At 37.5% G+C, this 10,764-nt stretch overlaps 1 protein-coding gene across 1 annotated transcript; it reads right to left on the bottom strand.

The window, feature by feature from the left end:
- Positions 1-560: 560 nt before the first annotated feature.
- Positions 561-8,659, bottom strand: nqo1 (NAD(P)H dehydrogenase, quinone 1). Its single transcript, XM_088413688.1, has 6 exons — positions 8,437-8,659; positions 7,404-7,571; positions 5,592-5,722; positions 4,806-4,919; positions 4,166-4,267; positions 561-2,917 (listed from the first exon to the last, which is right to left on the bottom strand). The coding sequence occupies exons 1-6, from the start codon at positions 8,510-8,512 to the stop codon at positions 2,546-2,548; spliced, it is 963 nt and encodes a 320-aa protein (XP_088269814.1). The 5' UTR covers positions 8,513-8,659; the 3' UTR covers positions 561-2,545.
- Between the last annotated feature and the right edge of the window lie 2,105 nt (positions 8,660-10,764).

The raw sequence follows: 10,764 nt of genomic DNA, 5'->3' as shown, positions 1-10,764 counted from the left end.
CCAAAAAAAAAAAAAAACTAATGCAGGGGCCATTATTCAGTTTTTGTTGGGATGGTGAAGCTGCTACACTTTCTACATGCTTTGTAAAACTCTTGGCAGATGCTTTGTCAAGTTCTGTTGTTTTGGGGTTCTTGTCCTCTGTTCTTCTTTGGTTTCCATCACATCTGTCCTCGTTGATGTGATTTTTTTTCAACCTGTCTGTGTGGACGTGCCTTCCGTGTGTCAGCTCCTCCTGCCTTTTGTTCCTGTCCAGCTGTTTCATGTTTCTTAGTTAGGGTGAGTGTATTTGAGTTCCAAGTTGCTTTCAGTTAGATCTTGGATCAATGTCGAATGATTATTTATGTCTGTTCAACAAGTCCACTGCCTCGTTGTCTCCGTGCAGTAGTCCTGTGAGCTTGGTTTCAGTTTCAATTGAATTGAAATTCATTTTGAATTGCTTTATTGAAGAATCATGAATACTTTGACAATATCCTCTAAAATGATCACAATAAATGAATATCCCAATGTTCTGTCCTTGCCAGATGTTAAAATGACTTCTATCAAAGTAGACAGACAGCAAATGAGTGTAACCTCTTTAATTTAGTTGTGTTAGTAATACAGCTCTTTGTTGGCTTCATTGCCTTCTTAGCAAGTCATTGTAAACAAAAAAAGTCATTTTGACAAATTTGAAAATTATCACATTTAAAAAAAAAATATATAAAACTGGTTGAATTGATTGCTTTATTGAAAAGTTATGAATACTTCCACAATTTAATATAAAACGAAACGAACACAAATACATTTTTTTTTTTTTTATTAGCAACCCAATGTTCCATCTTTCCTGGATGTTCCAATTGAGTGGAACTCTTCTTTAATGCAGTTGTGTCAGTAGTACAGCTCTCGTTAACTTGTCAGTAATTTGTTTGTCACTAGTGTCACTAGTGGGTGTTCCGGCTGTCACTAGTAAACTAGTGGAGGAAATCAGAGGTCACTAGTTAACATGTAGGAACAAACTGTGTTTGACTAGTTAACATGTTGACGCTTTTATGTCTTACTAGTTAACTAGTAAGACTTTGAACATGACTAGTTCAATCTAGTGTGCCACATGTGCATCAAAAAGCGAACTAGCTGGGCAATTGGCACTACAAGTGTGTTTCTTGATTTCACTAGTTGGGCAACCAATCAACACTTGTTGGACAAAAGTGCCACTACTTGTTGAAAATTAGCCACTAGTCGGCGTTTTTGTACAACTAGTAAGACAAAGCTAATAACTAGTTTGGATGTATGTCCAACTAGTGCCGGCAAAGACTAAACTAGTGAAAAATGCAAATGGCTGATATCCTTGATATCGAATAAATGCTCAAAAGGCTTGCCATAGCTCTCACTCATTTACACTGTAAAAGAAAATACACCAAACATAACTCAGGTACATCTCATCTGCAAAAATTATATCTTACTAAATGTACACAAATTGCATGGATTAAATCAATCATATAACTGAATTACAAACGACATTCCTTTCAATACAAAACATTAATTAGATGCAAAGCAGTGTCAATGGAAAACATTTGTGTATGCTAACATTTACCAAAAGGAAATATCCAGCACAAACGAAAAGGCAAATAAGCTAAACACATACAAGGCCACGCTATACAGAATATCATGCTGAAGATAACAACGAACATGAGCTAGCATGTTATTGGCTGTCACAAGTTGGACCAACAAACGACACGTTTTGTCGTTATTAGCATAAATGACAATATTCCGATGCAGAAAACATAATTCACAGACACTCGCGGGCCAGATCTCACATAGAGAAGGAACAACACGTGTGCACCGACAGCAACTGCTCCCAACCACAAAATGCCCTATCAACAGCAGCCAGAGGAGGCGCCAAAAACAAAGATAGGCTATTCAAGGCACAAATGTGTAACTTTTAAAAGATAAATTAAATCAGTTCCAAAAGACCCAAATTATTTCACAGACTGCCTGCAGACAGGCCACTGAGGTAGGGTATAAGTGTTAACCGCTTCACACAGCCTTTGGAAAGCAAATGTCATGTGTTGACGCAAAGATTTTTTGTCAAAGTGCAACACAAATGATGACTTCAGGCAGCATGTAAACATTGCAATTTGTGTGAATTATAGCATATTAAGTGGACGGTACAAACCGTGACGAAAAACATAAGAGGTTTAATTTAAAAGCAAGTCACTAAATAGATTACTGTTTAAATCAAATGTAAGTTTATTTGACTTTTTTGTGTGCTGTTCCTACTTCCAGCATTTATAGGCTTACGTGGTTTCATGTGTTAACTGGCCTACTAAAGGTGCCACAACTTAACATAACTTTTTAATAAAGGAAAACAACCACATTTTAAGTAGAACATATCATACACACACATACACACAAACATAATTGAGTAGTGAACAACATTTTAAATCTGGCGATAACTGCATGTTATATTTATTCAAATGAAAAATATATATTTTTAAAGAGTACAGTACAAGCACAGTGACAATTCAGTAAATTGATTAGCATGATTCTGCAACTGTCTTTCACATTCATTTCACATTTTTTTGTTTGTAGTTAGAGCCATCTGTGTGACAAGGCAGGTACTGACAAGCTCTTCTTCTGTGGGCTGTGCTTTGATCTGATTGTCTGGGGGGAGTAGTTTGCCAAGATGGTGACCTGTGGTGATCCCGTAGGCGTTGGATTTCTGCTCCTCATTTACCTTTGGCCGGAGCAGGAAGCCCTTTTCAAAGCTCAGGTCAAACCATTCACATGGGGCAAAAGTCAAACACTTTTCCGTCAGTAGTCCTTTGAGACGCTCACGCCATTCTTTTAGCATTGCTGCTCGAACTACAGCAGTGCTGTGAGCTGGACTCCAGAAAATCTGAGGAGCGAGGACCTGAAATCCACAGAAGTGCAAAGTGCCATTCTGAAAACACACACACACAAAAGACACAAATATGAAATATACTGTAGCAGAAACAATCGTATGCAAAGCACAGCGGATGCCCAGGCATGCACCTGGTTAGAATCCAAAATTAGGTATGTTTATGAATATACATTAGTTTAGTGTTTGGACAATGCACACATTTTAAATGAGGAAACTCTCACGGAACACAAGCAATCAAGAATGTCACAAAAAGTGTGAATTCTGAAATGATAATCATACCCTCGTACACTCAAATATGGACTTATGTACTGGGAGCCAGGAAGCTAAGACTTATCAGTGGTTACATTCAGTGGGTTTCTTTCTGCTTGTCCTTAAACATCACCGACACAAATAGATAAACCAAAATCTACTTATAATTAATAAAGAGTACTTTCCTGACAAATCAAATGTAATTATTTCCTGTGACACACCTGAATATGTCTCACAACACAAGGCAGTACCAATGCCATGCTACCCTGGCGGGTAATCAGTGCATTCGTTAAAAAGATCGCTGTCAAAAAGACGTATGCATGTTAAACAATTCGTAGGAGTACGACTGCCGATCATGTTGAGTTTGAATTGTTTTTGTATGAGTATGACTCTGATTCTGTGTTGAGTTTATGAATGAAAAACTTGCTCGTGCAAGGTATTTTAAATACAACTGTCGTTTGCACGACTGTGACCTTGCGAGACACGACTTCACGTATTTGCATGAATCTGTCCTTTGGATTCGTGGAAAGTAAGTCAATCTGTGAGTCATTTGTGCCACGCGTGCACAAAGCAGAAAAAACAGAAGCTTTCGATTGCTCATCAGGCTTTTATCTTAAGGATAACGTAAGTGCATTTTTAGTGATGCTCAAATGAAGCTTTTGTGGGACATTTGGGGACAATTTATTGGACAGTGGCATCATTTTAGAAGCTTCGAAGGATCAGATCCATGAATGCAAAGGGTCAGATCCATGAATCCAACGAAGAGCTCCACACAAAGACGTCAAGTAGTGTCTCGCGAGGTCATAGTCATGCAAACGAGAGCTGTATTCAAAATACCTCGCACTCACAAGTTTTCCGTTCGTAAACTCAACACAATTTAGTCGTACACGTACGAAAACAATTCAAACTTGACACGATTTAGAGTCGTACTCATACAAATGGTTAAACACGCATACGTCATTGATCTTACATCACACAGTAGGTAAAGCACATTGCTATGCCGACATGTGCGTGGTTCTAACCCAAATTCATTTTCACCTGGAGAGGCCACAGTGTGACGTTTATGTCTCCATTGATGCCATCAGGACGAAACATTGATTCTGTAGCTCCAGTTGTGAAGGATAACATCGCTTTCTTGTCCTTAGGGGAAGCATTAAATCACAAACGGAATATTAGCAGGTATGCTGCTGGCAAGATCCTGATCTCTTAGGCACTCATGGACTGTAACTTTGAGTTTACAGTTTATCTTCATTTTAAACACGGACAAGTGATGATGTACTGATTATTTATATATATATATATATATATATATATATATATATATAGATTAGAGTTCAAAATTTAGCAGTCATTTCCCCCATTTCAAAAACATGATGCATGGTACAATACTTGAAGACTGATTCCCCGTAGGTGTGAACGTGAGCGTGAACGGTTGTCTACCATATGCGTCTTGTGATTGGCTGAAGTACACCTCGTAGCTCAGCCAAAGTCAGCTGAGATGGGCGCCAGCACACACACATTATGCTTGTGAGGATAAGTGATACAGAAAATTGATGTATTCATTCTTTCTACAGTCCTATTAATTAACTATCCATTAGAGATGTACAACAAGTAATTGATTTTAATGTCACTTCCGTAATTCTATGTACAGTACAGCAGAAGGTCCGCCGAGACGTACCTTGAAAACACCATTGTTATACATCTTTTCCAGGGAGAAAGCAAAGCCCTGAGTCAGAACTCGATCCATCCATCCTTTCATGATAGCGGGTACGCTGAACCAGTATAAAGGAAACTGCGAAAAGAAATTATAACATTTATTTGAATATATGATCATCCAAACTAATACTGTAATATTCAATATTATTATGTCGGATGACGTCTACATTTATGATATCAGGATCATATTTTTTTTCAGCTGGTTCCAGTGTGGCGTATGATCCACAGAATACATTTTAAAACTCAACACTTGCACTGTGTATAAAACGGTTCTATGTATTGGTAAATATGCAAAGAGAATCAAACTCACATTTAGTCTAACTCAGTGCTTCTCAATTATATTTTGCAAAGCCCTCCCAGGAAAGAGAAAACCTTTCACGCACCCCCACTCGCCATACTGACTATCAATGAAATGATTACTTATAGAAATTGTCTAACTATACCTAGAACTGTATCCTTTTTAACATTAGCAAAAGAAAAAAAAAACAATATAAATCAACTTTCAACTACTGATATTTACTTTTTTTACAGTGTTTATACACGTTATGGGTTAGTCTAAAACAGAAAAAAATAACAAAGTGCATCAACGTGCCTGAAAAAAAAAAAAAAAAGCCGATCCTTATTTTATGGTAATTCCAGTTGGCATGGCAAAAACAAAGCCGAAAACAAGCAACGGCAACCTTCTCGATCACATTATTAAGCTTTGAACTCGTTTGTGATCTTTTCACTTTTACAAATGACCAATCACCTGGAAGATGATGAGCTCAGCCTCTTTTACTTTGCGTTGTTCAGCCACAATATCGTCACTTAGGCGACCCTCCATCCATGCATGCATTGTCTCCTCTCCGTACTGGAAAAGCTTAGAGTTCTTTAAATCACCTGGGCAATAGCAGCATTGACAGTAATGAATGGAAAGATAACGTGAGATTTTTAATTTTGAAAGGCTGCAATTACTGTATTCGAAGGTGTCTATAGTGCCTGAAAAAAGTATTCATAGTTCTTGGACTTTTTCACATTTTTTGACCTTTTATAGCAAATGCTTGAATGTGTTTTAAGGAAATTTGGTAGTATCCCATCATAAAGTAGTACATAATTGTGAAGTGCAACATAAACAATATACAGTTTTCAAACATTTAAGAGAATCTAAATCTGAGTTGGGTTGAAGAATGGTTACCACCGCTGGCTCCATTCTGGCTACAACCCTCTTAGGTGAAGTCTGCATGCTCTCCCCATGCCTGATTGGGTTTTCTTCCGGTACTGCGGCTTCCTCGCATATTCCGAAAACTTGCATGGTAGGTATATTGGGCACGCCAAATTGTCCCAATTGGTGTATTTGTGAGTGAGAATGTTTGGATGTCATTGCGTCCCCTGTGATTAGCTGGTATCAGCTCAGGGTGTGCCCTGCCTACTGAAAAAAGACAGGTGGGTTAGACTCCAGCATGCTCGTGACCTTTGTGACGATATGCGGTCAAGATAATGGATGGATAGTTGGATGTAGAAATCTGATTTGTTGTGTGCATTTGTTTGCAGAACTGCAAACCTACACTCTAAAAATTTATTGCTCAAAAATACAAGTTTTTATTTTTAATTGATTAGTCTAATCTAGTTTGTAGTTGTGTCCAACCAGTTCGTTGGTTTGATTTTGATTTGTTATTTTATTAAACATATGTATAAGCACATTTCAAAATTTGACAAACTTTAACTAAAAATAAGAAGTATACATTCAAACGGAAGTAGGAAGAAGTTTAAAATGTATCCAGTCGTACCCATTGCGTTATTTGTTCAAGTTAACATTTTGTAGATATTGTTTCATATCACAAAGACAAAACAAGTCACACTCCTCTTGTAACTCACCAGTTACTGAACTTAACCAGTTAACTTACTCAGTTAAATCAAACGGTGAATTGTTGTGTATCCAAAATTTACACTGATGATAGGACCAACAAGATATTGGTATTTAATATTGGAAAATCATGGAGCCCTTTAGATGTTTACACTTGAGGACAATTCAGAGTGTTAACTACTGTACTGTCAATGTTGTTGGGATTGTGAAAGCAAACTAGGCTACCCACAACACCAAAAAAATTGGTACTTCCAAAACTGTCTCAAATGTCAAAAAAAATGGTGACCAAAATTTTCTTAACTGACCAGATTGTTCGGTTCTATTTTTAACCAATCAATTTTCAGTGTGTAGCAATCCATGGTCATCTACCTAAACAGACAGCGAGAGCGAAGATAGCACTGATTGGGGAAGCAGACAAAAGGGCTATAGGCAATGGAGGAACTGCACAAATCTGTCTGCAAAATCTGTCTGCAGAACAACCAGAGGTCATGCACTGCACAACATCTAGCCTTTATGCAACTGGCAAGAAGAAAGCCATTGCTGAAACATCATTCCTGTCATTCCTCAATCTGTCGGCAAAACGGCATCCATCGGCGACAGACTGACGGACAGTCCGTCAGTGCTGACCAAGTGCCCACCTCTGGATATAACGCTACACAATGTACTGTACAGTATACAGCATTTGGGGATGGAAATTGGTATAATTATAAAGCTCACCAGTCACATCACTCTTGGTGGCGCTGGCTTTGAAGTTCATTGCATAAAGGTCTGATACGATGACCCGGTAGCCTTGTTTTGAGAGTTCCTTAGTAGCCTCGTCCCGGACTGCTTCATTGAATGAGCCCAAGCTCTGGTGGGCGTACACGATCAGTACCGTTTTCTGAGCTTTGACACACAAAAACAAGGTTTAATAGGAAGCATCCACTCAATCATCATGTCTGTGGAAAAAAAGGACTTGTATATTGAATAACAGTCAATACTGAGAGGGGGGGAACATGGAAATGAGATCATTCTTCACCGCTTGACTGACTTGTGGCCCTTCAATGATCGGAGAAATCCGAGACAGACAACTATTCGTACTCAAATTTACAGTCATGGAGTGAGAAATCATCCTGCATGCATGGAGTAAGTGGTCTGAAAATATCATACAGACAATTAGTTTTTTAAGACATTCGTTTGCATAGAGCAACATATATATTTTTCAAAGCGGTAAAGAAAATTACCACAGGCAAACGGTGCACATTTTCTATTTCTTTACATGTAATAATGGTCAAATTTGGATGACAAGCGTCACACTGGTGGGAATCATTGATGTAATGTTTATATAGGTCTCTGCTTACAGTACTGCCACAAACTACTTATGCTTTTATTGAACATAATGGTGAAAATACATTCAATTTCTAAATTTTATGAATAACATGAAACTTCTAGGCTAATTCAAATTCCAAGCAAGGTAATAACAACATCTGAACGGTTGACTTACTTGTGGTGATCAATAAATAGGTTTACTAAAGTGAAAAGTAAGGCCCGCCTTTTGGTCTGTCTTATCTCACAGGCAAAAGACAGGAGAAACAAGAACATTCCTATGTGAATGCAACACATGATCTGCAGCTGAATATCAAGTGACAGCATTTTTAAACACGCCTGTATGACTCGACCATCAGGGAGTATAACATAATTTAAAATAATCTCGTTAACAAACTTGAAACGTCTGTGTTGATGAGACCTTTCTCCAAGCAAATCGACTTACTTTCAGCCTCTTTAGAGTCTTCTGCCGCTTGCTGCTCTTCATCCCTCAAATTCTCCCTGCCATTGGTCACTTCCATGTCTGCTGGTTCAGTCTGTGCTGTAGGTCAGCTTCTTGTGGCTTTTATACAGCATGTAGCCTTCTTTGCGTGAGAAACATGGTTGGATTGGACATGAGGTGGAGCAAATGTATCTCAGACTTCCAGATACACACAAGTGCAAAAAAAGAAAAAAAGTGCTGGCACACTTCAAGACCGGTTTAGTTTCTTTCTGTCTTTCTTTTTTTTTTTTTTTTGAAGGGAGGAGGCTAAAGTTTGAGTGTTGGTGCAATTTAGTCAGGCTTTGGAGTCACTGGTGCAGGTGAATAAGACTGGTTTCACTTAGACTGGAAAAGAATGTATGGGATATTTTCAAGGGATTATCCGGCAGGCGTCATGTGGCCCAAAACACTTTAATCCGACTTAATTTCACTTTGCTCGGTATAAAAGTGAAGGAGGGTGTCCGTTTGCTACAGCTGAAGTAATTCAATCAAGTCAACTTCTCCAAGGTCACCAGACATCAGTTTCAATGTGAACAAACTGATTTCTTTGAGTTTAGCCAAGGTGCAGCTTTCTATTGTATCAAGTAGTTTCCATCATAAGCACATTAACACCTGAATATATTTTAGTTTCAACCCTCAGTCCTTTCTTCAGTGGCATCAACCCAACCAATATGTGAATACTTTTTTGGGGGGTGGGGAGATCTATGCCCGCTTTATTTATTTATGAAACTGAAATAGAAATATTTTACAAGTCATAATTACAGTATTATGAGACTTTTGCACTCGGGGACTCCAGGCTAAGCCAACTAATGAAGTGTAGTGAAAGGCTTGCAAATGTCATAAGTTGGCCGCTAGTGCCTCCCGGTGGTGTTGGGGAGTCAACACAAAAATTTCTATTGCACCCCGTTCGTGAGTTGAAAGGATTCATGCAAACATTGGCGGAAATGCCTTTTAAAACAGCAGGCGTTCAATAGGTCCAAAAATAACAGTATTTCCCATTTTTAATGGCAGTAATTTAGCCTGACATGGGGTAAATTTAAAAAAAAAAAAAATATATATATATATATATATATATATATATATATATATTGGATGTATTCTAAATCCCACAAAAAATGGAATAAAAAGACAATTTAAATCAATACATATTTCACTTCAATCTAAAATTATATTCTTATGCATCATGACCATATTTTTCAATCAGTTTTTAATATTATTATATTGAAAATTATAAGGGAAGTCAAGTTAAAAACAAACAAACAACTTTATATGAATATGAATTAAGGTCACCTTTTTCTAAGTTTGGTCAGGGATATATGTATAAAAATAGATGCCTAGTTGCATCTAATTCATTTTCTACAAACACAATACCAACCAGAACACTGTCTTTGGACTGTCAGAGCCACATAAACAAAATGTTGGACTTGCCTTCTCCCTTAACTCATTCGATGCCAGCGATGTATTTTCACATTCACAACATTCAATCTCATACTGTAATACTGTATACTGGTCTCTCTAAAAAAAAACTAACAAAACATGAAAATACGTCTCTGGCATTGAATGAGTTAAGTATCTGGGATTTAATGTCTGAACTCTTAAAAAAAACGAGAAAATACGTCCCTGGCATTGAATGAGTTAAGCAAAGCCAATGAACAACTAAACCAATAAATACGTATAATGCAAAAAGTATCCTAAAACACCCAAGCTTTGATAAAACCCTAGTCAACTGAATCCACACACTTAAATGACTGTTACATATTATTATTATTATTATTTCTTTTTAATCACTTTTACTTTCTAAGGTTGTTTGTGTTATTTATCACCGACTGGCATTGAATGTTATTAGGCAGGGTTTTACAATATGTATTTCCACATTTACTTTTTGTTGCAAAACCCCGGTGTTGGTGTCACTCAGACACTCTTAACCCAAGGATTACGGTCAGACTGTCAGACGCCGCTTTTGGCCTCTTAAAGCTGGAATGTGGGAAGAATGTTACTTGGTCACCTCTGCCATCTCCTGATCAAGTCTTGATTCTTTATGTAACAAGACAATGCTCAAAATGGACCTCTGAAGGAAATGCATGAAATCCATTTGACTATGAATACAAGATAAAAGATATAAGAAGGCAACTTCATCAAATGTACAAATATTGTGACAGATCATGTAAAAAAAATAAAATCTGAAATTGTCCAAATCTTTTGATTTCGGCCTCTGCACAGCACAGTGATACAGTGTACCTGTATTTGTCTGTATTGTGTATCTATTTGTCTGTATTTGGTACTTGCAGCATC

The sequence above is a fragment of the Hippichthys cyanospilos genome, chromosome 4 (genome assembly GCF_059441005.1).
Source record: "Hippichthys cyanospilos isolate Australia breed blue-spotted pipefish chromosome 4, RoL_Hcya_1.0, whole genome shotgun sequence".
Taxonomy (NCBI): domain Eukaryota; kingdom Metazoa; phylum Chordata; class Actinopteri; order Syngnathiformes; family Syngnathidae; genus Hippichthys; species Hippichthys cyanospilos.
This window is presented reverse-complemented; position numbering and strand designations above follow the sequence as displayed.